At 41.6% G+C, this 26,989-nt stretch overlaps 1 protein-coding gene across 1 annotated transcript; it reads left to right on the top strand.

Annotated features, from left to right (window-relative positions):
• Nucleotides 1–23,928, top strand: tent4b (terminal nucleotidyltransferase 4B). Its single transcript, XM_080490071.1, has 12 exons — nt 1–923; nt 13,489–13,612; nt 16,463–16,509; nt 17,609–17,729; nt 19,457–19,564; nt 20,036–20,164; nt 21,392–21,605; nt 21,687–21,813; nt 21,946–22,049; nt 22,165–22,376; nt 22,471–22,617; nt 23,497–23,928. Exons 1-12 carry the CDS (start codon nt 379–381, stop codon nt 23,653–23,655), a joined length of 2,037 nt encoding a protein of 678 aa, XP_080346197.1. The 5' UTR covers nt 1–378; the 3' UTR covers nt 23,656–23,928.
• Nucleotides 23,929–26,989: the final 3,061 nt, after the last annotated feature.

The following is a 26,989-nucleotide window of genomic DNA, read 5'->3' as shown; positions in this document are numbered from 1 at the left end:
GAGGGAGCCAGATCAGGAGGAAAGGGTCAGAGCGGCTCCTCGACTACCAGCGGTTGCACGTTTCCGCGCTCCTCGCCAACCTCCATTTCTCACGCCTTGACTCGCACGCTTCTCGTCGCACGTCCCGTGGGTGATTTCGCCTGACAGCCGTCCCAGTCGCGTCTGTCGGGGAAGGTGTCTCATTCGCCGGGTTTCTAGAAGTAACGGGCGGCGGGGGAGCTCGGCTAGCGGCGGCGATAACGAGGCGATAGCAGGTTAGCTAGCGTTAGCCAGCGACCTGGCTAGCTGCTCACGCGCTGAGCATTGCTCGGTGGCGGAGGGTAGGCTGGGGGGGGGGGGAGGGGGGGAGGGAGGCGGTGTGCCTAGCAGTGCCGTTTGATGGATCCGAGAATCGCCTGGTTCCAGCCAGAACAACGTGGACCCGCTAACAACCTGTGGATGCAGATTTGGGAGACGACACAGGGACTCGGCTATTTGCACGTGAATAACGGTTACAGCGCAGGATCGCAGAGCACGTCGAACCTGAAAGTGACCGTGAACGGGGCGTCGGTGGCCGCCGTCCTGACCGGCAGGAACGGGGCGATCGACTCGACCACCGCCGGCAGCAGGGACGCCAAGACCCAAGGGATGTCGGCATCGACGACGGTCGGGGACCTGATGGAGCAACGGGACTTTATACCACTGGAAGCCAACAGCAACCACAACAACCGAACCGGTGGCAGGGGCGGTGACGGGGGGCAGCAGCAGGGCAGCGGGGTCGCCGTGCTGTGGAGAGGACTCACGGATGGACACCCTAACAAAAGGAAAAGAGACAACAAAGCTAGCACTTTTGGATTCAATTCCAGCCTGTCCAACACGGGGGGCTATGCCGGCTTCACGGGCACGCCATGGAAGGACAGAAACTACTCCGAAGGAATCGTAGGGTAAGAGAGAGTTTGTTGTACTTGACTGTCCCGCGGAGGAAGCCCAGGCTTCACTGTCGCCGGTGCTCAGCAGGGGGAACCCCTGACACCGTGGAGCATGTGGAGGGGTCAGGTGTCGGGAGGGGAGCTCGCTTGATTTTTTTGTTTTGTCTAAATGACAAACACGGAAAGGTTTGAATCTCACCCCACCCATTGAGTTCACCAAGTTTCTGCGGCTCGCGATCTGTCAGATTTACCAGTGGACGCCCACATCAAACATCAAGGCGTTTGAACCAAACCAGTTCGCTGCAGGTGATTAACTCTTGAGCTATTTCAGACTTTAGGAGGCCTGAAAGGCATTTTGACATGTCACTAGGTAACAGTTCATAGAAATTACTTTGCATCAAATGTGACAAAAAAAACAACTTCAGATCTTTACACTGTTTAAATTCTGTAACTTTTCTCCGAACTAAAGTTTCGAGATGTATTCAAATAATGCAAGTTATTATCACTGGATGTTTACAGTGCCTCTCATAAGGCTTTGCCCACTGAAAGGTGCTTCACTAGAGACTGATAAGACAACAGCAGTAAAAATAATAAACCCAGACACTAGTGGTCAAAATCCAAACAATAAACAAACATGATAGCGTCATTACACTCCAATGCTAGTGGTTTAGAAATACAAATCCAGAATAAATGTTGGTATGATATCTTAAAAAAGTTATCTTCTTTTCATACTCATTTAAACAGAGGAGTCTCAAACTTTATTTGTATTTGTTTAGTAAACAATGGCATCTGGTGGACAATAAGTAGATTATGACATTGTGAAATGCTGCTTTTTGGATTTTCACGACTCGATATTAAAAGGTTTATGCAACCAAAAAAGGTGTAGAATAGCATTATGTGTTAAATATAGAATCTCCAGTTTCCATTGTGCTCTAATCGTCTGCGATGCACTTGCATATGGTGATGTATATTGATGTTTCCAGTCCAGAACAATGCTTTTCTTCCTGCCTCACTGTTATCATGTTGGTAGATTAAGAATTACAAACAAAAAACCAAACATTAACAGAAGAAACGTCATGCTGTACACATTACAAGGTGTGGTTTTCGTTATGCTTGGCCAGTCTGTCAACAACATGGCTTTAAAAGGCAGAGAGAGCCCTGAGGAAGTAACAGCGTGCTACCTCCAACAAGTGTGACACTTTTACTAGACGTGGGTTACATCACTGTTCCTCCTCCAGCCTCCTGAAGAACACGCATATCAGCTTTCAGTGGGGACGTTTGCAAAAAGAACCTCAACTCCTAATGTACACAACCACGTGTGGTAAAGCGTGTATGTTGTACCCAAACTAGTAATTTAATTTAATAAATAGTAATTGGCAGTAGCTTAATACAATAGTGCATTGTCAAATTCTTTCCGATCTTATAAAGAACATGTGCAATATTTTGTGCTTTCCGTGTTTTATTTGACAAACTGAATTCTCAAGCTGGTGGAAAACTAACTGATCAACCTAGATTAACACATTTTACCCCAAAATGATTTGGATTTATAACCCAATCTTGGTCATCTAAAAATAGAGATACACTATTACAACTTTTTAAAGAAAAAAAGACTTGTTCATGAATGGCTGAGCTGGCACTGAACGATTTCCATTTGTGCATTTCATGTGCTCGTCAAAGCTGAAAGCAGCGACAGTTAAAGTCTGATTATCTTGACAATTTATTTGAAGTAAGCTACTGTGGCAAATCGTGGCTTTGCCTCATTGAAATGCCAAGTTTGAAAGTTGTTTCTCTCATGACTTCCTCTCATAAACATAATTCTCTCCACGCATTGTGTCATGACCGACTTTTGTAGTTTTCTCCGATAGGTGACACATAAACCCGCAGATGCTGAGTGTTTTTTGACTCGAATAATGTTGGATGCAGCACAGCGCCATCTCAACTACATCAGCAGATGTTGGGTCTTAAATCTCAAAGCCAACAAGACAGGTTGAGACCCAAAATATGATGGGCTTATTCTGAATTTAAACTTTAAGCCAGTTTGAGTGAAAATCTGTTTCTGCTCCCACAACATATTTAAAATTAATTTCATATATTGTTAACATTTTGAAACTTCCATTTATATGCCGAGTGTTGAGTCTTCAGACAAAAGGCTACAGTATGAATCCACAAGATGCATGAGGCATTAAGTTGTAATCCCGTATTTACCTCATCTTTCTTACTTTAGTTCAAGTCATAACTTGGAAGAAACTTATTGGTGGGCAGTGTTGTTTTTCCTTGAGACTCTCTTTGAGCGAAGCTCTGCCCTTTTTCGACACCCGTTTTATCAGACGTGTGCAGACAAGCAGAACACCACAGTGCACAGCTCAATGTTTGGCTGATCCTCCTTTATAGTAATATGGGAGCTCAATGTTTGCATAAGGGCATTCCTTAGTGATTAGCGCGGCTAATACCAGAACCTGACCCTCAGAGCCTCAGTCCAAACTGAGAGCCCTCTGTCTGGCCATACTCTGGTCAATCACAATTCTAGCATGTGCTCAGACATTATAGAAAAAGTCCTTTCAAAGGCATGTATGTACTTGTATTGGTAAATCTTTGCTCATGACGAATTGTTTTGCTGCGACAATCAAGTCTGTAAGTGAGATAATGTGCTTTTATTGGTATTTGATTTACAGGTTTGTCTGTCATACAAAGTGCTGTACAGCAGCTTTGTTTCTGTGAACCACATAAACTGATGAGATAAAAACCTACTTGATTGTCTAGAATGCTGTCATCAGCATAGTTATGTTAGGTAAGTCACTTTCTTTAAAGAGAAATTGAACACAGAGCACAGAATTCCACTTCCCAAATCACTTGGGATTATTTGGTTTTGAGAACAGGGCTCTGACAGTCATTGTTATATTTGGTATTCACAAAAGGCTAAAAGGTTGAATATGGGAGTAAGTTGAAGCGCATTTTTCCACGGGACCGTCTCTGCGCTATATTTGGCCATGTGGGTTGGCTGGGGAGGCAGAGGCATGTGCTTATTTGTGTTTGACGTGCTTCCAGTCTTTCTGGAACTGGGAAGATCCAAGCGAAGCAGGCTCTCTGCACGATGGCAGCCGATCAGTGTTTACATGCTCCACACGGCCTCACTTCCATTAAACAAAGCCAAGCCTCTCGCGAGTGGTAGAAACCAGAGCTCTTTCTCTGTTCGTCCAATCAGACCGGCAGCTCGAAGGGAGTGTTTAGGCCCGATTTCTCCCGTCGCGTAGAACGGGTATTTAGATTCTCAATATGGCCAAAGGAAGTCGGAGCAGCCTGGGAGAGTCGTGGCCCATTTCTGTCCTGCTGAACTGTGCTGTGGGGTTTTATTGTTGGGGCAAGATGCACTGTTCCAAAGTTCCTCTCATTACATAACAGAGACGTTGTTGGAGAAAGTGATAGGTGGATGTACTGGTGTTTTTAGAGTATGGCCACACTCGATCACGTCATGTGGCATTGTTTGATAACCCTTTTATGACTGAAGCACATTTCATCAACGTAGCATCACTATGGCAGCATAATTATGGTGGAAGAAACTATCTCAGCACTCCAGTAACATAAATTTCAGTCTGTGAATATTAATGAAAAACTTTAAGCTCTCCACACATACTAGCTTAGTGGTGCAGTACTCTAAACATAGTCACTTGTATTAAATTCTCCAAAAGCTTTTTTTGTTGACCTCAACAAGCCAAGGTTATGTTTTGGCATCAAGTATGTTTTTGTTTCTTTTATGTCTGAACAAAACTAGTAGTTATGCTATTTGTGTTTTGGTGGCATCAAAGATACAAGAGGTTGAAATGAGTTTTCTCAAGAGACTGGTAGTCTTTCATGACAGGGTGAAGAGTTTGTCCTTCTCGGAGGAAATCAAGTAGAGCTGCTGCGTCGCAACATTGCGAGGAGTCAGATAAGGTGGTTAGGGATTCTGATTAGGCTGCTTGTGGTTCGGTGTATGCTTGAGGTGTACCTGGCACAGCCAAGACAAAGGCTTCAAGGCCACCCAGGACCTGCTGGGGAGACTGTAAGTCCAGTTTGGCTTGTGGTTCTCTAAAATAAACTAGAGAGGATGGACTTATGGACATGTACAATTGATACTTTGCTCCATAAGTGTTTTAAGGCTAATAGTTGACTGCACATTTATAGATTTGTAACAGTAACAGCATTTTGGAATTGTATCCAAAACTGCTATTGGTAAACCTTTCAATCAGTCTGGAGAAAAAAATGCATCTGAATCTTTTTACATGTTTAATACAAATCAGGCTCAATTGCGAGCTGTTACCCAACTTTGAACTCCAGTCAGTGTGTGCTGGACCCTGAGGAATTCATGTGTGACTGATGCTTAGTGCTGTACCTGAACGCCTCATGTCTAGGCTCTATTGCTGACAGCTACATGTGTTGGGCCTGCTACTGACACTCTCCAGAGGCGTTCATTTAGCTTCGCTGCTTACAGAAATAACCTTGACTTTGAAATCAGCCCATAAACAGGACCATGTGGTTTTAACCCCTTCATCCCACCACTGCATGAAAAAGCTACCTCTTAATCACTATATCTCTCATCCCAGGTACACTACTATAGCCCTGTCTTGGCGCTCTATGGAGGAATACCTGCAGTGAGCCAAGCCTTTTCCAGTTCAACTGTTCACAGCATGGTTTGTCCTAACTAATCCCAGCAGAATTGGAAAATTATGGGTTTGAGCTACTCTGCTTTTATTCTGACATGTGCATTCACATATGCTTGGCGTCCTATTCTTGCAAAGCAAATTTCTCCCATGGTTCAAAATTAAATATGAAACGTGGTCCTGATTAATTTTCTGCAGTGCCTGACATCGACAACTAGTTCGGAGTGGTGGTGCAGCGCGTCACTTGCAGGCTAATGAAATGTGTGGTTAAGCGCTCACTGATGACTTGCCCTAGCTCAAACATTCACTGTCATTTATTCGGGCAGCCTCAGAGATTTATGAGAGCCTGCGCTCGCTCACAGATAGCACCCCTGTGACTGAAGCTCTAACATTAGAGTTGTGGTTCATCCAGTCACTACTGGCCTTGGCATTGGTGTCACACTGTTATTGTCTTTCTCTGCTCACTGGTTGGCCCTCAGCCAAAGCGTGTAAGCTTGTGGGGAGAGAAGCCTGCGCACTGGTCCTTTGGACTCTAGGTGAAACAGGCCCCCTCTGAACAGCACGTGTGGGCGGCTATCCATAACTCGGCCTTCCATGTGTAGTCAGGAATGTGTTTTTCTTTTTTTTCCTCTCCTTTTCCTGTCCAATGGAAACACTTCCTGTGCTCCAGACTGATATAGTCAGCACAAAAACACACAGCACTTTGCTTTAGAAAAAGAGCTTGTCATTGGACTGTCATGTTCCAGGCTACAGAAAAATAGGGCTGTGTTTGTTTTAAGATATTGACTAATAAAATAATTGGTATACAGTGATGGTTATCTTTTTGGGGGGGATTCTGATGTTTAGACACAAAATGTTGTCTATATGTTTTACCAGCTACTGTGTTTAGTTTAGTGAACTATGGTGAACCAGGTTGTCATGATTCCTCACAATTAAAAATTTAAAGAACGCTAGTTTAAAATAAGTGTTTTTATTTTTCTGTTTATATAAACTCAATAGAAAATAACTGTAATGTGTCTGGAACCTTAACTATTTCTTAAACTGAAAAATATTTGAAACCAAGCAAATGAGTCTGTTTTATTGCATATTTCGTTTTGTGGCTGAAGTCCTTTAGATATAATCACTTAAGCAGATTAATAATGTTTTCAGTAGCAACTTACTGTAAAGCTGTGTTGGTGAGAAAGGATAGACATATAGATGGAACATAAGCCACAGTGATTCTTAACTCGTGTGGTACCCCAAGCCTACTAAACAATTTGTAATGCCATATTTATAGTCCAGATGCTCCTGTTTTGGCCACAGAGCGTCTGCTGCATCAGCCAGGCATGACCAGTAACAGTCAGCTGTATGTGGGTCTCCTGTGTAAGCAGAGCCGGTTCATCCTAGTGGCCAGACACTCAGATCAGTTCATTGATGAAACATTTATGAATTGGCCATCTGCGAGACACCGACACCTCTGCTTCTGTTTGTGGCTGTCCTCATTCTGAACAAGACCGAGAGCGTCAGCTGGATGTGGAGTCCCTAAAGATAAAGTTACACACAATATTGAAATATGCTATGAATATATATGTTCAACCAGAATGCTTTAAGATGCACTCACTGAGATCAGACACTCTGTGCTACATATGACCATGGCCTTTTAGCAGTACATATGTTAACTTCACACTTCCTTCACACTGCTGCATCCCCTGTACCGCAGTCACGTTGTAAAGCAGTTGGAATGAAAACGACTGTCCACCTGATGATTCTGTCTCCAAGGTCTCCTCTGGGCCTTTCTTCCTGTACATTCTGTTACACACCAGACCACACAAGAAATGTGAAGACGTGCCTACTTGCATGCTGAATTTGTGATTAAATTCAACCCAGGTACAGAGCTCCTGAAAACCAGCTGGAGAGATTACAAAAACAGAGATGTGATCAGATTGAGTGAGAGGTTTCACTGTGTGAGATGTAGCCTCCATACATCTGTGTGTTTCCCCATAGTAAGATTCAGTAGTACGTTTTGGGTATTTTTTTTTTTCCATAATAGTGTATAATAGAAGAAAAGGCAGACAGTCACAGCCAGATGCCCCTCATTGGATTTCTAATTTTGCATACTGGATTATGTTGCTCTGTCTGGTGCAATGTTTCAATAGCTGTATTTCTCCATTATTTCAGGAGTAATTTTAGAAATTGTAACCTACAGAAGATTGTTTCCTAAATATATGAGGTCACTGAGCTGAAAGCTTTGATACAGGTCTTTGTCATCAAACTGGTTTATTTACCCAGCAACCCTTTGTTATGCTGGTTTAAATGGAGATGGAGGAAGTGCAGGCTTGAGTTTATTTCAAGTCATCCCATTCATGCATCTTTTTTGCTTTATCTGTTTAATTTCTTTGCAGCTCTTGTAGGAAAATGAGCTTCGATCCCACCTGATCATCAGACACCCAAGACCTATGCTAATGCCAGGTGTGAACTGGCACATTTGGAGCGTTCCACTTGTGATCAAATTGTTCTGGCTGCATGCTTCTACCAGGTGTGAATGGGGCCGGTTTCAATTACCACTGTTGTGTCTGTGGCAGTAGAGGCAGCCTGTTGCTTCAAACTGAGGCACGGTCCAATTTTTCATGCCCTTGTGAAAAGAGATCCATGATGCTGAGGCTGTTTTTGAGTGAAAGTAGTTGTAATAGTAGCTCCAAGTCTTTCATATAGACAGTGCTCTTCTGAAGAGGAGCACCTGGTTACTGGTCTTTCCAGCCAACAGAAATCCCTTGCTTCATCCTATTGTTTCTTGGCACACAAATATTACGACACTAAAGTATTTGTTCCCAAAGCTATGCTACAGGACACAGGTGCAACGTAGCGCCAACATATGAGTAACCCAGTCTGATGAGACAATAACCTTTTTTTTTTTTTTTTTTCTGTTCTGTCCAGCTTAACAGATGGCTCTCATACACATGAAGGCATTTCAGTACCACACCCAGTCTTTCCTCATTTTTCTGTTTCACATATAAATTTGTGCTGGCCTCACTTTGTCCTCCTTCACACTGTACTGCTTTCGCTTTTCCACATTCATTCTCATCTACACATCAGCTGTGTTCGCTTTCCTTTCTGTCCTCTCATTTTTTTCCTCTTCCTTCTAGCAACCTGAAGGCTGACCTTGGCTTCCTGGGCAAGGTGTTGTACTGTCATTGTGTTGTGTACTGTAGGGATGTAGAGTTTCCTGCTGCAGCTCAATTTGACTATTATGCTAGACTAGAAAAACATGAGTCTCTGCATAAGAGTTGAAAGTAAGCAGTCGAGAGGATCCCATCTTTTACACCTAGGTCTTCGTGTAGTGCTAAGTTCAAAGCCAATATCAGAGATCAGATAAATGTGATGTGTTTAACATTGTATTTATGCATTTTGCAGCGAGAGTTGGTGTTAGAAAGAATTTTTCTGTCTGCACTGAGAGTGGCACTATAGACTAAGTGAATCACCTTTCATGTTTATGTTTAACACTGTCCATTGTCCAGTTTCTAGTACTTGGTCCAGGCCTGGCTCAACTCTACTTCCTTAATTTCTATTGATATTGTTCCTAACTGCAGAAAGTAACTCCCCAGAGTAGCAAATCCATAAAGCAGAACAGCTTGAAACTACAGTGAAGCCATTGTCAATGGGCTTGACACAGAATATCGGATGAACATCAAAGGTTGTTGATTATTGTTATGTGGTTGTTTGTCACAGCGGGGAGCCAACTGTTGTTTTTCACAGGATTAAACTTAACGCAAGAGTCTCAAATAAAACAATACTTTGTCCCAAGCTATTGAAAGGGTAGACTGTGCATGAGATGCCAGACCAGGAACATGCAGTGCAATGCCCCGTTCCAGTTATTACCAGCGAGTAATAAAGATAAAACATCTCGGTTCTACAACAGATGGTTTTTCACAACAGTTCTTCAATATTATGTAAAACCTGGTGGCATCAAGCCCGTGGTCTGAGGCACAAAAGCACAACAATCAAGGGAGTCATTGTGGAAAAGGTTCATAGTATTAGATTGGATCTCGTGGCAGTTCCTTTACCACCAGAAATCTTTATTCACTGTAGCACCTGAGCATGTGATGTGTTACCCAGCGTGCAGAAAAAGAAACTGGGCCTGTTTTGATAGCTGATTAGGTGGTTAGGGAATTTCTTGACGTGTGCAGATGTGAGGATTAGATCTCTTCTTCTCTTAATAAATAAATTTGCACTTTAAACTGTTGGCTGAGCAACAACATTATGTATGAGATCATCCTTCTGCTCTGGGAAATTACAGGAGACCAATTTATATCGTTTAGCAAAACAGGAACAGAAAAAGGACTAACATTTCAAGAAATGTAACTGGCTTCGTTTCAGACTCTAGATTAATGTCTGCAAGGAGTGTCGGGGAGAAATACTGAGAGAGGGAGATAAAAAGCTTCCCCCTCCGGGAACTGCAGCTCTCTGGAAACCTGTTCCACAAGATTACGTAACATTACTATGGTATAGGCATGTGGGATTATCTGATAAGCTGTGCCAATGGTCCATGTGCGTCTCCAGGTAGACTGCAGGACTGGAGTGGGATTTCATCCTAAGAGGAGGAGGAGCAAAGGCATGTTTCCCATGAAATGAAATCTTAATGCTGCAAATCATAAAATGTTCACATTATGCTTTTGTAGAAACAAAATACAGCCTAAAAATGACTATCTTGTATGTTTTAATGAGTATGAGCATTAGAAATTACACAGAACTTCATACCCTCTCAGCACATTACATAAAGCTAAACTCATATAAGTGTAAAGTTTAAGTGTTTTAATGATGCAGCATAGATCCGCAGACGGCCATAGTCTCTTAACCGTGAAATGAAAACTAATGTCTTCATAATGCAGCTCATAGCAACTAAGTTTCTGTTCTTCAGAAATGAAACTCAGTGTGTGTTTGTGGCTGGAGCCTCCACAGTGTGCTCAGGGAAAAGAGATTAGTCACTACAACTTTAAATGGTATTTGGCAGTGACTGTGTTGAATGAAGGCCTACAAATCGAATCGGACACTATTAATGTTGTGAAAAAAGCTGCAAGTTTTTGTTTATTAACTCGAGACAAAAGATTGACCTTGTCATTAATGAAGAGAGGCTGGGAGGCATACTTAGGTGTAGTCCGACCGAACAAACCCAGTCAACAATGGACTTGATACAAAGAAAATGCAGTGAAATAAAACCACATCAATCCTTTCTCTTTACGTTTGTGTTTGTGGTCAGCGATCTGAAGATTTTCTGCAGATAAAACAGCTAATACAAGTGTCATTTTGACAGATGTAATATCAGCTGGCTTGTGTTGGGAGAACAGTGCAATATGCAACTCGATGATCTTGTGTTGTGGTTTGGCCTTCATGTCTGGCTGTATTCGGTGAGAGCGGCTTGTAGCGTCTCATTCCCCTGCCCTCATTCATCAGCTTTATCAGTGACACCCTGCGTTCACATTTGCCTAATTTAGACTTGAGTGCAACCATTTCAGCAGAGCTCGCACCAACAATAGCAAATAATTCCGCACTTTTGAGTGTTTGTACATCATGATTATTCATGGAGTGTGCTTGCCTTGATTAAGTGATGCATTTGCACCTGCTGTTTTCAAGTCGACCTTGTCGGCTATTGGGACGAAAGGCTTATATACACACAGAGCCATCTGTCCATACTCTGTGTTCCCTATATCCACATTCAATAGCATCTAAAGTACCGGATATATTGAAAACTGATGACTGACAGATTCTTACTCTGATTCTGTACCCTTTTTAAATAAGACGCATCACATTAAATTCAGATCACATCCATGGACTAGTGAGTTATTTGCAGCTGTGCCATGTGTGGTTTGATATTAGGATTAGTGTTTTTCTCTTATACTGTACCCAGTGGAGGACTTTGGCAGCTGATGATGATATCACAATGTTGCCTTTGGCCTTTTAAGCCTTTTTTAAAAAAAAAAAATTTAATAGCCCATTTTGATATGAGATGCACAATGGTGTGATGCAATTGTATTTAATCTTATTATTACTTATAAGCGAACATGCTTTGGTAGCCTATGTTAAATTTTCCAAGTAGAAGATCAAGTACTTCAATACCCACATTTGGTTTCTTCGCCAGTGTTTTTGTTCAGCAGCTCAGGGGTATTCTTTTTTTCTTTTCTCAAGGTCAATGTGATAAAGTTTAACCCGAGAGAAGATAGTTTTGTAATCTGCCACGTGATTGGTGGGAATTTTGTGTCACTAGCTTCTGTTCATCAAAATTCAAGAAGTAATAAAGGTGAAATACAGTCAACTTCTACTGTACGCAGGTGAAGAGAGCCTGTTGTCTAAATCTCCGACAACACACACACGCACTTCATGCACACGCAAACAAACATGCTGCTCCTCAGGGCGGAAACCAAACAACAGTTGGTCTGCACCAGTAGCCGCAAGTGTTTTTCTTGTCCAGCTTTCTGGCATGCTTTGCTCTGTTCCCTTATTTCATGTACAAAAAGCACAATGTCATATTTCTTCTCAGTGCATTTGCCATCTGTGGATGGGTACAAGGCCGTTACTGACCTAACGTGGGTTCGCTCTGCAGGTCTAGGTACACACGTGTGGGTGTGTGTGTGCCTTGCCTGCATGTTTGTGTTCTTGTCATGCGACTGCCCACAGAGACTTGTCCCTGCGTTTATGTGCACGCCGGTCTGTGAAAACTGGTCATTGAAAAGGTCAGAGCATGTGGGCAGCGTGACCTGTTCCAGGATATAAGCACTACCCTCGCTTTCTCTGTCCCGACTGAGTGCACTTGTTTGTTTAGTTTTTTTTTTTTTGTTGTTTTCACTTATGTGCTGGGCCACAGTAGGAGTTCCTTTTTGGTTTTCTCTCTGTAGAAGAGATGGTAGATTTAGAACAAATCTGAAATGTGTAGGTTTGTATTTGTGTTGCAAATTTGTAATTTATCTTCAACAAATATTAAGGGCCCAGCTTTTCACTGACGCTTTAAGGAAGAAGCTAACCTGCTCTATTGTGGCAGAAACAGACCTGTAGCAGAGAACAGGGGCAAAATGGGTCACAAACTAATACTGGAACTCATGATTTCACTGATAGGCATGAATTGACCTGGAAAGTTAATAATGGACCTATTCAGAGAGCTCGCAGAGACTCCCGCTCTTGTCTTGTTTTTTCAAAGAGTATTTTATTTGCCAAAGTAAAGTTGGATTTTTTTGGTCACACCCAGCTTTTCTTCCTGGTCTTACATAATTTCATATCTTTGGCTTGCTTGCACATCTTCAAATATGCCTTTGTCATACTTGAGATTAGCTTCTTTTGCTTGAATAAACTTAACTGATTCATTCACATGTAACACATACATTTCCTTAACATAAAATATGACCTTTATTGCAATAATTGAGTTTTTGTTGGTAAATATATCAATGAAGACAACACAGATATAGTTAGTGTCCTGTCATTGTGACTCCGTCGGACATTCGTATTTGTTGCTCTGTGGCGAACAGTCCTTTGGCAGCGCACAATGTTTTTTTGTTTTTTTTGTTCTTGTTTTGCATTGCTAGCAAAGGTTGAAGATTGGATCAATGGAATGAGGGCACCTCTAGTTGTGTTAACACTTAGCTGGAATCAGTATGTGCTATGTGATCAGGGAGAAAATCATGGAAAGAATGTTTGGATAACCTATTTTTTGTTTGTCTGGTTAGTAAAGTTAGCGGTATTTATTCTGAAAGCTTGGTCGGTCTCGCATCATTTTGCTTGTTGAACCAATATCTGAAGTTTGTGTGCTCGCCAAATAAGAAATGGCAATCTGACACAAACTGTTGCTTCTGTTTTTCTTTTTTTTTTTATTTAAAAGCATTCTAGATCTAAATTTGGGGTCAGTTCTTTCCGTAAGTGGAATTATATCCAGTATGTGTCCATTAAACTGAACAAAACTAACTGTTCTTTGTTATCTGCAGGTTGCACGAGGAGATCAATGACTTCTACAAGTACATCTCTCCAAGGCCAGAGGAGGAAAAGATGAGACTGGAGGTGGTGGACAGAATAAAGGGAGTCATCTACGACCTGTGGCCCAGTGCTGAGGTAATCTTCACTTCAAAAACTGAACTCAGATTCAGAAAGGTCATGACAAACCCAATTTTAGCTCATAACTGAAAGAAATTGCTGTAAAAGTGCAAACATGAAGCCGCTTTACTGTGAGTTAAACATTATAATTAGTGCCGTCAAATGATTATTTTTAATGAGATTAATCACAGGGATGCTGTGGATTCATTTTGATTTGATATGATTGAATATCATTTATTTTTTTAATGTATATTAATCGTGTTTTGCATCAGCAAACAGACCCAAGAAAGAAGGGAATATATATGCATTTAACATGTTTGTTTCAACAGTTTGTTAAAAAAAACTTCCCTTTTTCTAAACAAACATTTATCCACAATAATGTGGCTCTGTTGCTCCTGACATTGCCACATTGAGATGTGTCACTCAGGAGCTGTCTGCTGATGGAGTTCAAACTATCATGGCAGCTCGGTCACAAACTTTCTCTTGTATTACTGAAATAGTTCAGCGAAAAGTATTTCTGAAAACATTTGAGGCAAGAAGTAAGCTGAATCTGTCTTTGTTTTTGTCCCACTATAGCTAGTTTAGACGTTTTACGAAAGTTTTGCAATGCACCGGACCTCCGCTCCCCGCGCCTCATTTGCATGAGGTTTCCAATAGTCTACTTTATGCAAATGAGCTCAGTTGACACACCACAGCTCGTAACGCATCCAGCAAGCCCCGTGGTGTGTTTCACATAGACAATGAATTGGAAGTGAGAAACTGAGGAATCCTGTGGACACGCATCTGCAGATCAGTTAATTGCATTAAAAATTTTAAAAATCACAATGATGGATTAATCTGCATTAACATGTCAATCTTGACAACCCTAATAATAATACACGGCAAATTTAACTGTGCCAAGACGGGAGTGTTCACATGGGGATTGTACTTGGAAAGAGATTCTCCAATCTGCCAGTGCTGAGTGGCTGAAGTGCTCATAATCACTGCAGTCGGATGATGGAGGGATAGGATAGAGCTTCAGAGTCAGGAGTGATTAGAATATACCATAATTTAGAGTTTGTGGAAAAACTGCATGCTAAAGACTTTGATGACTGTTCAATAGCAAATGCCTAAAATGCTAGATGCTTTGCTTGTTAGTCACTAGTTGGTGCTCATTTATATATATTTTTTGTAATACAACAATCCACATATGCACGAACAGAGAACATTGAAGCTCCTTGAAACTGCCTTTCCTCATTGTAGCTGCAGTATGAATTAAATGTTTCTCCATGTGATCCAGGTGATGGTGCAGTAAATGTACACGTTGGAGGAGTTCTATTAAATTCAGAACACAGTGCGCAGCACAAACGGCTCTCTGGAGTCCTCCATTGTTTAGTCGATGTACTCGTACATGTGCAGAAGTACTTCCACACATGTGCAGTACTCACTCTGCTGCCAGATTTTAAATGGGACTTATTTTTCTTAGGAAGGTGTTAATATAGTTTGTAGAAAGAGGATTAAATGTGAACATGTTCACAACAGTATTTAATTTTTTGCTATCCGTTTTATGATTCAGCCCTATGCAGATCAAACTGGCTTGGTTGTTTGTGGCCCTCTGATTTAATAAGAGTTTGACACCTTTCGTCTAGCACATATAGAAAAAAGATTGATTTGCTTTTGCTGGAACAAACTGATATGTTGGAGGCTGGTGCAGGCTGTAAATCATAAACCTTTGAGAATGATTGAGAACTATGACCAGGTTACTTTGAACACAGCAGCCGCTGCAATCTACTGCTCTGAATTACCACAGTTGGACTGGATGTGATATCAAGCTAGTGGCCCCAAGCTTCAGCCTTGCATAAAGCATCCTCTTGTTTGGCGTTATCGGCCTCCTGCGTGGCGCTCCGGTCGGGCCCCGTTATCAGCGCCACCTCGGGCATTATTGCACCCACTGACTTTGATCCTGCTGATAGAGCAGCATGCTTGAAAGTGTGTCTGCTCAGAGCTTAGCAGGTCCTAAATTCAGGAGCACAATACTGTCCCAATCCTGTTAGGCTTTATTCTTTTTGCACTGCAGAACAAGCAAGATGAACGTGGGCATCCAGTCGGTGTGACTATAGTTTAATTCATTATATCTGAAATGTCAAGAAGGACACCAGATTCGCTGACATCTGATTCCACTAGAGTGTTTTGTTCAACGTCTGCATGTGTTAAAATTTGTCTGGAGAGTGTGAAGTCATGACGGGGTGCAGCTCACCTTCATGGCCACATGCAGTTACCTCAGCCTTCGCAGAAATCTTCAGGGCTGCCTTCATTCACAAACGCAGCTCAACAATCAGCTTAGCCCGGGACATGTGAACCAGAGTTTATACTACTGACTATTGTGGGGAGGAGGTTTAAAGAAGCAATGCCAGGGTCATGGCTTAAGTCTATTTGTGCTTCTCTCTGTTATGCGGGGAGGCTTGGGTATATTTTAGTTCCTTCCAGGTTAAAAGATCAGAGACTAAATAAATTGTTTTATATGCAAGTTTTAACTATCACAGTGATGTGAAGGATTTTTCATGACATGATATTTATCATCACAATTTTGTTTTCATGCTGTGTTTGGTTTAGTTTTAACTTGTCATTATATCAGCACCATGTGATGCTGTGCAGAAATATTTTTGCAGTCTTGAAGAACAGGTTTTTGGAGTAGTGGAACTGTAGTGTGGGAAAAATGAAAAGATGCGACTTTCGCGCTTGCTTTGCACCTCAATGCAGTCGTATCTGAATATGGAGGAGCTCATATAAAGCTTGTGATATAACATCATGAAAGCGTTTATTATCCAGCAAGACAAAAATCAACCATTTCTGTACAGTGTGTTAACCGTGTTTGTCCTTTGCCTTCAGGTCCAAGTATTTGGGAGTTTCAGCACTGGTCTTTATCTGCCAACAAGGTGAGCTCCTGCTGATTGCAACACTGATTGTGAACCTTCTCTCTATTGGGAAATGAATAGATTGTTTTATATTGCTCATTTTAGTAACACATTTTGACTGTCAAAAGGCTGCAAGACGAATAAAGTGACTCTGATGTTCATCTGAACATTAATGTAACATTCAAATTAAAAAGATCTGTATATTCTTTCCCCCCAAAGCAACTCATACCGCCTTCTGTAGATATATAACTACTACTAAACCAATTATGTTTTTGTGTTTGCCTTCCTCCCCCCCCATTAATTTCTGTATTGTGATCTCTGGTGGATCAGGTGGTTTAGTAGCTTTAGTGCTGTTCATCCTGGATGTTTTAAAAACATTCTGAGCGAGGCCAGCCACGCTGCCTAAAGTCAACAGGAAGGGAAACACAACAGTCAAGTGTCACTTCAACACACTAACACAAACACGTCTCTGGGATTAGTGGACTCTTGACTTCACTCTTAACACCCTTAATAAGGCTAAGTGACACACCGATACTTGCACGTCACTGAGCAGTGTGTGGAACCTATTTTGGGAATACTTTTTAGAGCGTTTGCTTATAATGAAGTTGTATACAACTGGCCTACTCTGTGGATACATATGTGTGTTTGTGCTTCTGCAAGAGGCAAGTCACATCACAGACAGATGGTTTTCCTTCCCTCTTGTGGCGAGAGCCACCATGCAGGGGAGAATTAAAAATAGCTGTATGTAGTTTTGTTTCTGCTGAAAAAAAAGTAAACCTAAAATGTTAATGGCACCAAATAATCTGATAATTTGATGGTCTGGTACAAATCTCTGTCAATTCCAATAAGCAGTACATAGCACAGACGCTTGTCAGATGATTGGCTGTTCGGTTACATGACCTCACCTGAAAGGCATGCGTAGCTAGAGTTGTCCCACTAGGACAGTTTATCATCAGAGTCAACCAATTGGATTCATTGATCTTCCTTTCATTTGAAGTGATTGATGTTGTAAAAACGTTTTGACATGATTGAATGTTGGGGGGGGGGGTCATGCACATGCATTGTACTTTATGTTGGTTTGTATTTCCTGTGTGTAAATCTTCTTTTTACCCCCCCTCAGTGACATCGATCTGGTAGTTTTTGGAAAGTGGGAGACACTCCCGCTCTGGACATTAGAAGAAGCTCTCCGGAAGAGAAATATCGCTGATGAGAATTCTATCAAAGTTTTGGACAAAGCCACGGTAGGCATGATTGGTTAAATAATTTTTGCACTCTTATACCGTTACCGGACTATGTGTCAAAAACATCACAAAAAAGAAAAGACAAGAGTAGCACTGATGTAAAAGATGCTTTATTTTTACAAGAATACATGGAAAACACTTTTGTAAAGGTCTGTTGAGACAATTCTGTCAAGACACTTGCCTAAAGAACAGAGGCAAAATATCTTTGCAGAACACACTTTTAAAAAGTTTTTTCACTGCGTTTTCCTCTTGGTCTGGAAAGACTATACAGTAGCCTTAACATCAATTTATTTGTCCATCTTTTATGCCACTTTAAGTAAATCTGAGTGACGGGGAGCTGGAGTTCGTCCAGTGGGTGAAGGCACAGGGAGAACATGCAAACTCCACACAGAAAGGCCCCCTGGCTTCACCAGGAGTGTTAATCCCTCTATCACTGAGTTTAGCCTAAACTCCATAAGCTAAATATTTCTCCATGCAAATCATCAATAGTTTCTAAAGTGTCCTGATAATCCGCTTCATTAAATCTGTTAAATTCTCCATCTCCTGTCTCTCTTATAAACAACTGCATCTTCTTCAGAGCACAGTGAAGCATCCTCTCATGCTCTGACAGACTCACCATTGTATAAGATTTGAACAAATGTGTCCTTTCTGAAACCCGACGGGACGATTCTGTCGTCACTGAAATCTATGAAAGTACAGTAAACTGGAAAAAATGGTACAAACATCTGTTTTAATTGTGATCATTTTTCTGCTCAAAATAGTTTGTTTAACATCTGATCTTCTGACAAACTCTATCTTTGATTATTATGACATAATCAAAAATTTGTTTTATGAATAAACATTTGAAGGGACCTGTGTATGTTCCTATATATGAGCCAGTAGTCGAACCATTTATTCTTGTTTTGTTGTCAGTTGTAGGACTTGAGACTGTTAGAAAAGGTTCTCAATAAAGTTTAAACATGGTATTAAGCAATCACACTTTCCCTCTCCGTTATTATTTAATCTGGCAGTAAAGATGTAACTTAAACAGTGGGCAAGTTTGGGCGTATATATTGAAACCTAAGAGTCAGTCAGTGATGTTTCCCTTGGTAATTAATTTATGTCGTCAATGATATAAAAGTCTAAGATGCTGACTGATTGTCAGTGTTGAGTTATATCATAAAAAACTGTGACGGTGCCAAAATGCATGTGCACAGGCATGTGAATAAATGACTGCAACCGTCTGCTGCAAGTGATTCACTGTGGTTCGATCCAGGTTGTGTGTGTTGGTGAGTCTGTATTTACAAGAGGCACAGCTGCAGTGTGGGTTTTTGAACTTGTAGCGCTTTTGGTTTGGGATCGTTTCAAAATCACCAGAGAACTCTGATTAGTGGTTTTGAGCTATTTTTGTACCACAATAATGGATTTGTCCCTTCATCTGAGTGCATTTCCTTTACAAACTTAAAGGATTTGTGGAAAGCTTGTCCTTTGTGTTTCCAGTTTTCACTTTTGTTGGGGATTTTTAAGAGCCGATTAGTACGTGAAACCTTTGCTCAAGGATTTTGGGCGAAGGATTAGTGTTGCTGTACGGCTGCTTGTGCGTGCGTTACTTTCAGGTTTACTGTAGACTTGAAGCAGATTACAAATGCAGGGATTGTTTTTTTTTTTTTTATCACAAATTTGATTTAGCCTGGCTGCTGGACGGAGCGATTTGCTCACGGAGTGCTGTGTGTTGTGTGTGTTTGCAGGTTCCCATCATCAAACTGACGGACTCCTTCACTGAGGTCAAGGTGGACATCAGCTTCAACGTGAAGAGCGGCGTCAAAGCTGCCCGGCTCATTAAGGAATTCAAAGAGGTGCTCATCGCATGCTACACTGCTGCTGTCTTAGAAATATATGCAACTGATGGAGGAATGGATGCTACTTTGAGTATTTGAAATATCTTTTGTTTATGAATGATTGTAGATTCTCCGTCATTATTAAAAGGTTCCACACTTACACACAGAGCTTGGTACTGCAACTAAAACTGCCATCAACCTCCTTGAAACTGCTGTGTGATGATAACGTGTGTGAAGAAACCTGTAATGTGGGACTGTATTCTTTTTTGTTTTATGAAAACAGTATCTTGATTGGGTTTTTTTTGTCCAAAAGTGATTTATTAGTGGCTCATCTAACATTTAGGGCACAATTTATTACACTGTTACAAGTTTTCTTCATTCAAATCGACTCATTTCATTCTGACCAGAACAAGTTTTTCCACTACTTGCCACCTCTAGAGGGTGCTGTGCTACAAGCTGCTTACCAAAGCGTCTGCTTCCCTCCCACAGAAATACCCCGTGCTGCCTTACCTGGTCTTGGTGCTGAAGCAGTTCCTTCTGCAGCGGGACCTCAATGAGGTTTTCACCGGTGGGATCGGCTCTTACAGTCTCTTCCTCATGGCTGTCAGCTTCCTGCAGGTTGGTTCTGTTGTTTCAGCTTCGTCAGCCTTCATTTCTTTTATTTGTTCGTGTAGAAGATCAATTTAGAGACACTGATTTACCTTGCAAGCACAGATTTTGATTGAGGGAAATGGCCTTACTGCCTGACACACAAACACAAGAAAGACAAACGCAACACAACAATGTCTCGGAATTAAACTGGGTTTACTTGGTGGGAGGCGAAAGTGTAACTCAGTAGTTTATCATGCCAACTGCAGCAGCTACTGTGTCAGAAATCTACCCACTCCTCTAAACAGACAGGAGACTGAACTTGTTGCATTATTAAAGATGCCAAATATTTCAAAAATGAATAATAATTTAAAGTCCTACCGTCAGAGATCCTGAAACGTGCTCAGAAGGTGTAAAGGTTCATATGTACAAACCTGGTACATTTTGGTTGATTCTTTGTGAGAGCAATACTTCTTGATGATAATATGCTATTAGGAAAGTCTGATTATTCTCTCTGAATTGGTGCCACATTTGAAAGGAATATGCGTTTTTGGGACGATCAGCAGAGCCAAGTATGTGACTTAACACCCACGAAAAGCAATTCCAAATCTTCTGCACAAATGTCAAACAGCCATTTATTTATTTATTTATTTATTCATTTATTCATTCATTCATTCATTCATTCATTCATTCATTCATTCATTCATTCATTCATTCATTCATTCATTCATTCATTCATTCATTCATTCATTCATTCATTTATTTATTTATTAAGACGCTCTCACTATGACTAAACTTAGAGGTCTGAATATTGGAAGACATTTTTACCTGCACGTCTTTCCTGAACTGACTGCCTTTCTGTTGAAAGGGTCATAGATGATGACACTGAGCTGCTGTGAATCTGCTCTTTTGTCACATTTAGCCATATGAATATTACTTCCTGTGAGAAACTCAGTAGTCGATTGAGGTCTTTTGACATTTTGTTTTATCTTGTCACATCTTTCACTGATGAACAAAAATATCGTAGCTATGTGCTGATGTTCAGACCTTTCAGGTTTGTATTGATCATGATGTGAAGGAGACACACAATGATGGAAATAAAATCAACTGTATACGTCAGATGTAAACTCCACTTAGACACAATATAGAAAATACATTCACTCATTATAGATACCTGAAAACTCAAGATTCCTTCTCAATAATGATTTCCACCTTTTGTGACTCCCTCTTTTTGTTTTCTCTCCCTCGATTTGCCAGCTCCACTACAGAGAGGATGTGTGCAGTCCCAACATCAACATTGGTGTTCTGCTCATCGAATTCTTCGAGCTCTACGGTCGCCACTTCAACTACCTGAAGACGGGCATCAGGATAAAGGACGGAGGCTGCTACGTTGCCAAAGACGACGTTCAGAAGAACATGATGGACGGCTACAGGCCCTCCATGCTCTACATCGAGGACCCACTGCAGCCGGGTACGAGGAGCAGACGCCCAGGTAGAGAGTAGTGACCAGAATCAGATGCTCCATTCTAACAAACAGACTTGTGCCCAACAGACAACGACGTTGGCCGGAGTTCATACGGCGCCATGCAGGTGAAGCAGGCATTCGACTACGCCTACGTGCTGCTCAGCCACGCCGTCTCGCCCATCGCCAAGTACTACCCCAACAGTGACAGTGAAAGGTAGGAAACCTCACAGGACAGTTTCACGGGATGGGCTGTCGCTAATCTGGGTCTTCTGTGGTACACAGTACATGTGTACACAAGTGGTGTTGTGCATTCACAAGATTTTCTTACTTCTACTTCCCATGGCAGTATACTTGGCCGAATAATCCGAGTCACTCAGGAGGTGGACGAGTACAGGGAATGGATCCGGAAGAACTGGGGGAGCCAATCTCAGAACGATCTGCCACTCAACAGTACGTTGAAGCTCTTAAATCTCGTTGTTTCTTGGTGTTCTACGGTGTCTTGTGCCAGATGGCTATAACCTTGTGTCTTAGTACGACTCACAATACAATATGTGGTCCTCTGCAGGAAACGACGTCACGTTATTCGAGTCCCAGCAGCTGGACGAGTGCAACAACAATGTTGCAGATGACGACGACGACGACGACGTCGTGGTTCTGCCCTCGGCTCCCAACAGCAAAACCTCTTCCAACTCGTCGTCCCCGTCACTGCGCTCCTCTCCCTCCTCTTCGCCGCTCTCTCCGTCTTCCACGTCCACAACTTCCACCTCCAGCGACGCGGTCAGTCCTGAAGCTTTGCATATCCTCCATCTGGGTTTATCCGTCAGCTGCTTGTTTTTCTATTGGGTCACGCTTTCTGTTGGCTTCCCTTCAGGACTCTGATGGCACGCCGTGCAAAACAGCCAAGCAGCAGACTGGTCGCGGTTCAAGTGCCCACAGAGAAAAGTCGGCTGTGGTCAGTAATCACAGGACGCCGAGCCACACCACCAGCACTCCATCTGGAAACAACAAAGGAGGAAAGGTATGCTCAGCTTGGAATATTTGAGCTGTGACAGCATGATGTACTTGTCAATGTGTCACAGATATGGTTATTGTCACATTTACAGAATAGTTTACTAGTTTAAGGAGATGGAGAAGAAATACTTCAATATGCTATTCTTTTTTTTGCCATTTCTTTGCACTCCCAAAAAACCTTTACTAGACCATGATGCCTGCGTTCTTAGTGAGATTGTAACTGGCTGACATTCTATCTGCACTGGTCTAATTAGAAAATAGGTGAACAGACTTGAAGGAAGAAGGACACAGAGCGACCCTGGCTGCAGCAGCGTTATTGGAGTGTGGCTTCACATTTAAGGGTTGAACCTGCTGCTGCAACGTTCAGATGCTGTTGGATATTACAGTTTTTAATATTTCTGCCAAAAGGAATAAACATGAGCAGATCTAAATCAAACCTCAACAGAATTCAAACAGATTGCGAGCTGTAGTTTTTAGACGTTCTATTGTAATTTGCAGCATGAGGCATCATTAAGAATGTTAAAATAACACTTAAACATTAGTGTTTTGAAGGTAGTAATTAATTGCATATAGACTTCTTTTTTTCTTTTTTTTTTAAATAATGTGCTCATACCTCATTGCTCTAAAGTGAAACAGGTTTTTTTATGCTCCCAGTTTACTGATCTGACACACTCAAGATTGAACTGCTTTGAATTTGGTCCTTGACTAAAATAATATTAACATCCATACATTAAATAACGATGATTCACCTGCTATCAATACTGCTGCAGTCATTTTTAATGTTCTATAAAGTGATCCTCAGATATATATATATATTTTATTTATTTTTTTATTATTGTAACGAAACGCTGCATCATTCAATATGTCTTATGTGGTCTGTTCCCAGGCCAGGATGTCTCGTTCGCATCACAAAAGCGGTCACCACGGGCAGCAGAACTCCTCCTCCAGCACCAAAAGTCATCCCAACAACAAGCCACACCACCAGGGCAACAGCAAGAGGAGGAAAAATGTGCGGGACTCGACACAAGAGGACCTCTGCAGATAGGGCTTCGCTTGGCTCAGCGCCCGCCCCTCCTTCACCCCCGTCCTCGTCTGCAGCCGACTGTCTTGTCCCACATCTGCTGCCAGACTCCAGCCTCGAGAGGTTGCTTGTAGTATTTTTTCGGTGGAGAATAAAAAAGAAAACCTTGAGTCAGTCTCTCTGACGGGCTCACCCCCCCCCCTTCCACGGGTGACAAGTGACAATTTCTAGCAGGAAAAAAAAAAAGCAAAAAAACTGACAAAACAACAAAAAAAGGAATTGTTAATGGAAATGGGTTTAATTACTCGGACCTGAACTGAAATCACAGAACAGTAAACAAACAAAAAAAAAAAAACGCTCATTGGCTTCCCAACAGCTTCTTTTAGGGAGCTTTTTTTTTTTTTTTGCCCTTCTCACAGCCAGCACCTGCACAACATGCCTCTTGCGCCTCCTGCTGTACAGGAAGAGACAGGTCGGGTGTCTGGAAATCCACTCTGGAGCAATACCTGGAACTGCTGGCTGGAATATAGGAACAAAAAAAAAAATTTTATTAGAAAAAAAAAGAAGAAGAAAAGCTGATGGCTGAAATGTACAAAAATTGAAAAAAAAAATGTTATGTTGAACAACAAATGTGTACACAGATTTTTTAAAAGACGGTCATTTACAAATGCAATCAGTAAGAGTGGAACTTAACTTATGCATGAGGTTTTTCTTTTTTCCATTGGTTGATTTATTGTATTTTCCTCTATTGGTTGAACCTGTTTCGTTATGTCTAAACAAGTTATTCAAAGATTTGTAGGAGAGAAAAAAAAAATGAACGAACAAAAAAAAAAAAAAAAAAAAGTTAACAAGTAAAATGACTTTGTTTCGTATGACCTTTTTACAAGATATACCGATTGAAGTCATGTAAACATGCACATCATTGAGCCCGCTGCTTTTTTAGGGGGCTCTGATTGCCAACAGAAATCATCAGCAGCATCTCTTAACTCCTGGTTGCTCCCTGTGAGCGTGCTACAGTGTTGATGTTTAATCGAGCCAGTGCGCCACGTCACGCCCCCTAGAGGTGACTGGAAGCAGCTCAACAGTACAGCACAGTGTAGAGGCTTTAAGACGACAGGTAGAAATGAATGATTATGGTTTTTATTCAAAAGAGAAAGCAAATCCTACACTTGAAATGTGTCAACAATACAACTGTGGGTGATAATCTTTTTTTTCACCATTTTTTGGGAGGGGAGGGGATAATTTACCAACCACAAAATCATTTGTATTTGTTAAATGTATTTATTTTTTCATTAATTGTATAAGCATAGTATGCATAAATGGAATATTAACATTAGAGCCCATATCTTTGAAATCGAAGAATTTGCTGGGAGGTGCGGTAGGAACTGGTGTCTTCAGGTACAGTGGGGAGGGGAAAAAAGCCTTTTATTATTTCATTTTGTTTTGTTTTGTTCCAGTGACAGTTGAGTGACCAAGTTACTTTGAAAATTTAAGACATTTTACATATGAATGCATTTTTTTTTTTTTTTTTTTGCTTTGTTTTAATATGTGGCTGGTCTGCTTACTCTAAAAGGGAGATGATTGATTTATTTTTTTCCTCCAATTTATATAAACTGTCAAACACTTGTTTCAAAAATGTCAATGTCCTGCTGTCATTGCAGTTCCTTAACTAACCTGCAGATGGAGTCATTGCTCTAAATCTTAATCCACACAGAGGCAATGCTTGTATACTGCATTTTGGAGCGTTAGTTTGTGATTGACTGATAATGGGCTGATATCTTAACGGAATGGGCAGCTGCACATAGAAAACCTGATACGAAGCACAGTGCAACCCCCCCTCTCCCCCCTCCCAACATCTCCCAAATGTGACAAGTATCACCCACGGTGAAACAAGTATCCAGCAATAAGCACCTCTTTACGTTACATAATACTACTCCACAGTTCCTCCTGCAGCCACATAATGTCCTGCTCACCGCTGAGCCAGGTAAATATGTGTTGCACAGTGAAGCACATTTCAGTCCACTTACTGTATATTTGGTGTTGAATTTTTTATTTTTTTCTAAGCACGGTTCCACTTCCTCCCCACCCTTCAACATCCACCAGTTGTGGTTGAAATGCAGTATATAAGCGCTGGTCTTTGTGATGGACAGACGAACAGGAAAGATAATTGAAGTTCGCTGTGCCATGTTGAATGTCCACTGACCATCTCTCCTCACTGCAAGAAGGCTTCACACCCAACTGTACCCATCTGAAACGTTGTTTCTCTGCAGCTATTTACAAATCATGCAATAAAAACAGTACCATCAAGCCATGTGTGGAGACGGCTTTCTTTGCGTTTGTGGCTTTGCTGTGAAGGAGTTGCACGAGGGCTACCTGAGATGTGACGTCAGTGATGGAGATTACAATCCAGTGACGTGGGACTAATCAATCCATGACTGGCTGGTGACCAAATGTGACGGAACACAGCTGGTTTGGTGTCTTTATCATTTAAAAATACTTCATGCTGATTAGTGCACAACTAAGACCTTGACTGTACATTTAGCTTATCTTTCCCTTCTACATGTGGCGCTCTCGAGGTTTAGCGAGTTGTTTTGTGCTTTAAAAAAGTGAATTAATAGATAATTTATTGAGGACCAACACAGAGGGAAGCACGGGTGAGATGGTTGGCACCGTCAACTCACAGGAAGAAGACTGATTTCAGACCTGATGGTAAATGTGGAGTTTGCCTCTTCTCCCTGTGTCCGAATGAGTTTTTCTAAGCTTTTCTCAATCAAGTTCCACATCGCACAACTTCTCTCCTGCTGGAACTTTATGCAAAGTCACAACTGTACCGCCAAAAACTTTCATTTCATTTAGTCTTCATTCCGTTTAAGACGGCAAACTCAGTGTGTTTTAATGAAATGAATTTTCTCTCATGTATGAAGGAAATAAATCTTTGTGGAAAAAAGAATCCCTCTGATCCCCCCCCCCCCCCCCCCCCCAAAAAAAGGCTCTCAAGCACCCCACACTAACATCCAGATTAGAATCTTGAATTCTCCCACTAATCTTTGTAACTTCCACTAACGCCCCCATTATAAATCATCTTCCTCCTCTAACATCCAGATTATAGAGCATCTCCATTCCCCAACACCCAGATTATAGAGCATCTTCCTTCCCCAACACCCAGATTATAGAGCATCTTCCCCCCACCCGATCTGGATTATAGAGCACCCTCCTCCACGAACACCCGGATTATAGAGCACCTCCCCCATCCACACCTGGATTATAGAGCATCTTCCTCTCACCTGATCCGGATTATAGAGCACCGTCCCCCACGCACATCTGGATTATAGAGCATCTTCCTCCCACCCGATCTGGA

The sequence above is a fragment of the Lipophrys pholis genome, assembly GCF_963383615.2.
Source record: "Lipophrys pholis genome assembly, chromosome: 2".
Lineage (NCBI taxonomy): Eukaryota > Metazoa > Chordata > Actinopteri > Blenniiformes > Blenniidae > Lipophrys > Lipophrys pholis.
The sequence above is the reverse complement of the archived record's forward strand: the minus strand, read 5'-3'. Positions and strand labels throughout refer to the sequence as shown.

Bases quoted from the DNA above. Each gene is read 5' to 3' on its own strand.
- tent4b (XM_080490071.1), top strand. From the start codon at position 379: ATGGATCCGAGAATCGCCTGGTTCCAGCCAGAACAACGTGGACCCGCT. The intron at 16,510-17,608 runs GTGAGCTCCTGC...ACCCCCCCTCAG, and splicing joins GGTCTTTATCTGCCAACAAG to TGACATCGATCTGGTAGTTT. The intron at 17,730-19,456 runs GTAGGCATGATT...GTGTGTTTGCAG, and splicing joins AAGTTTTGGACAAAGCCACG to GTTCCCATCATCAAACTGAC.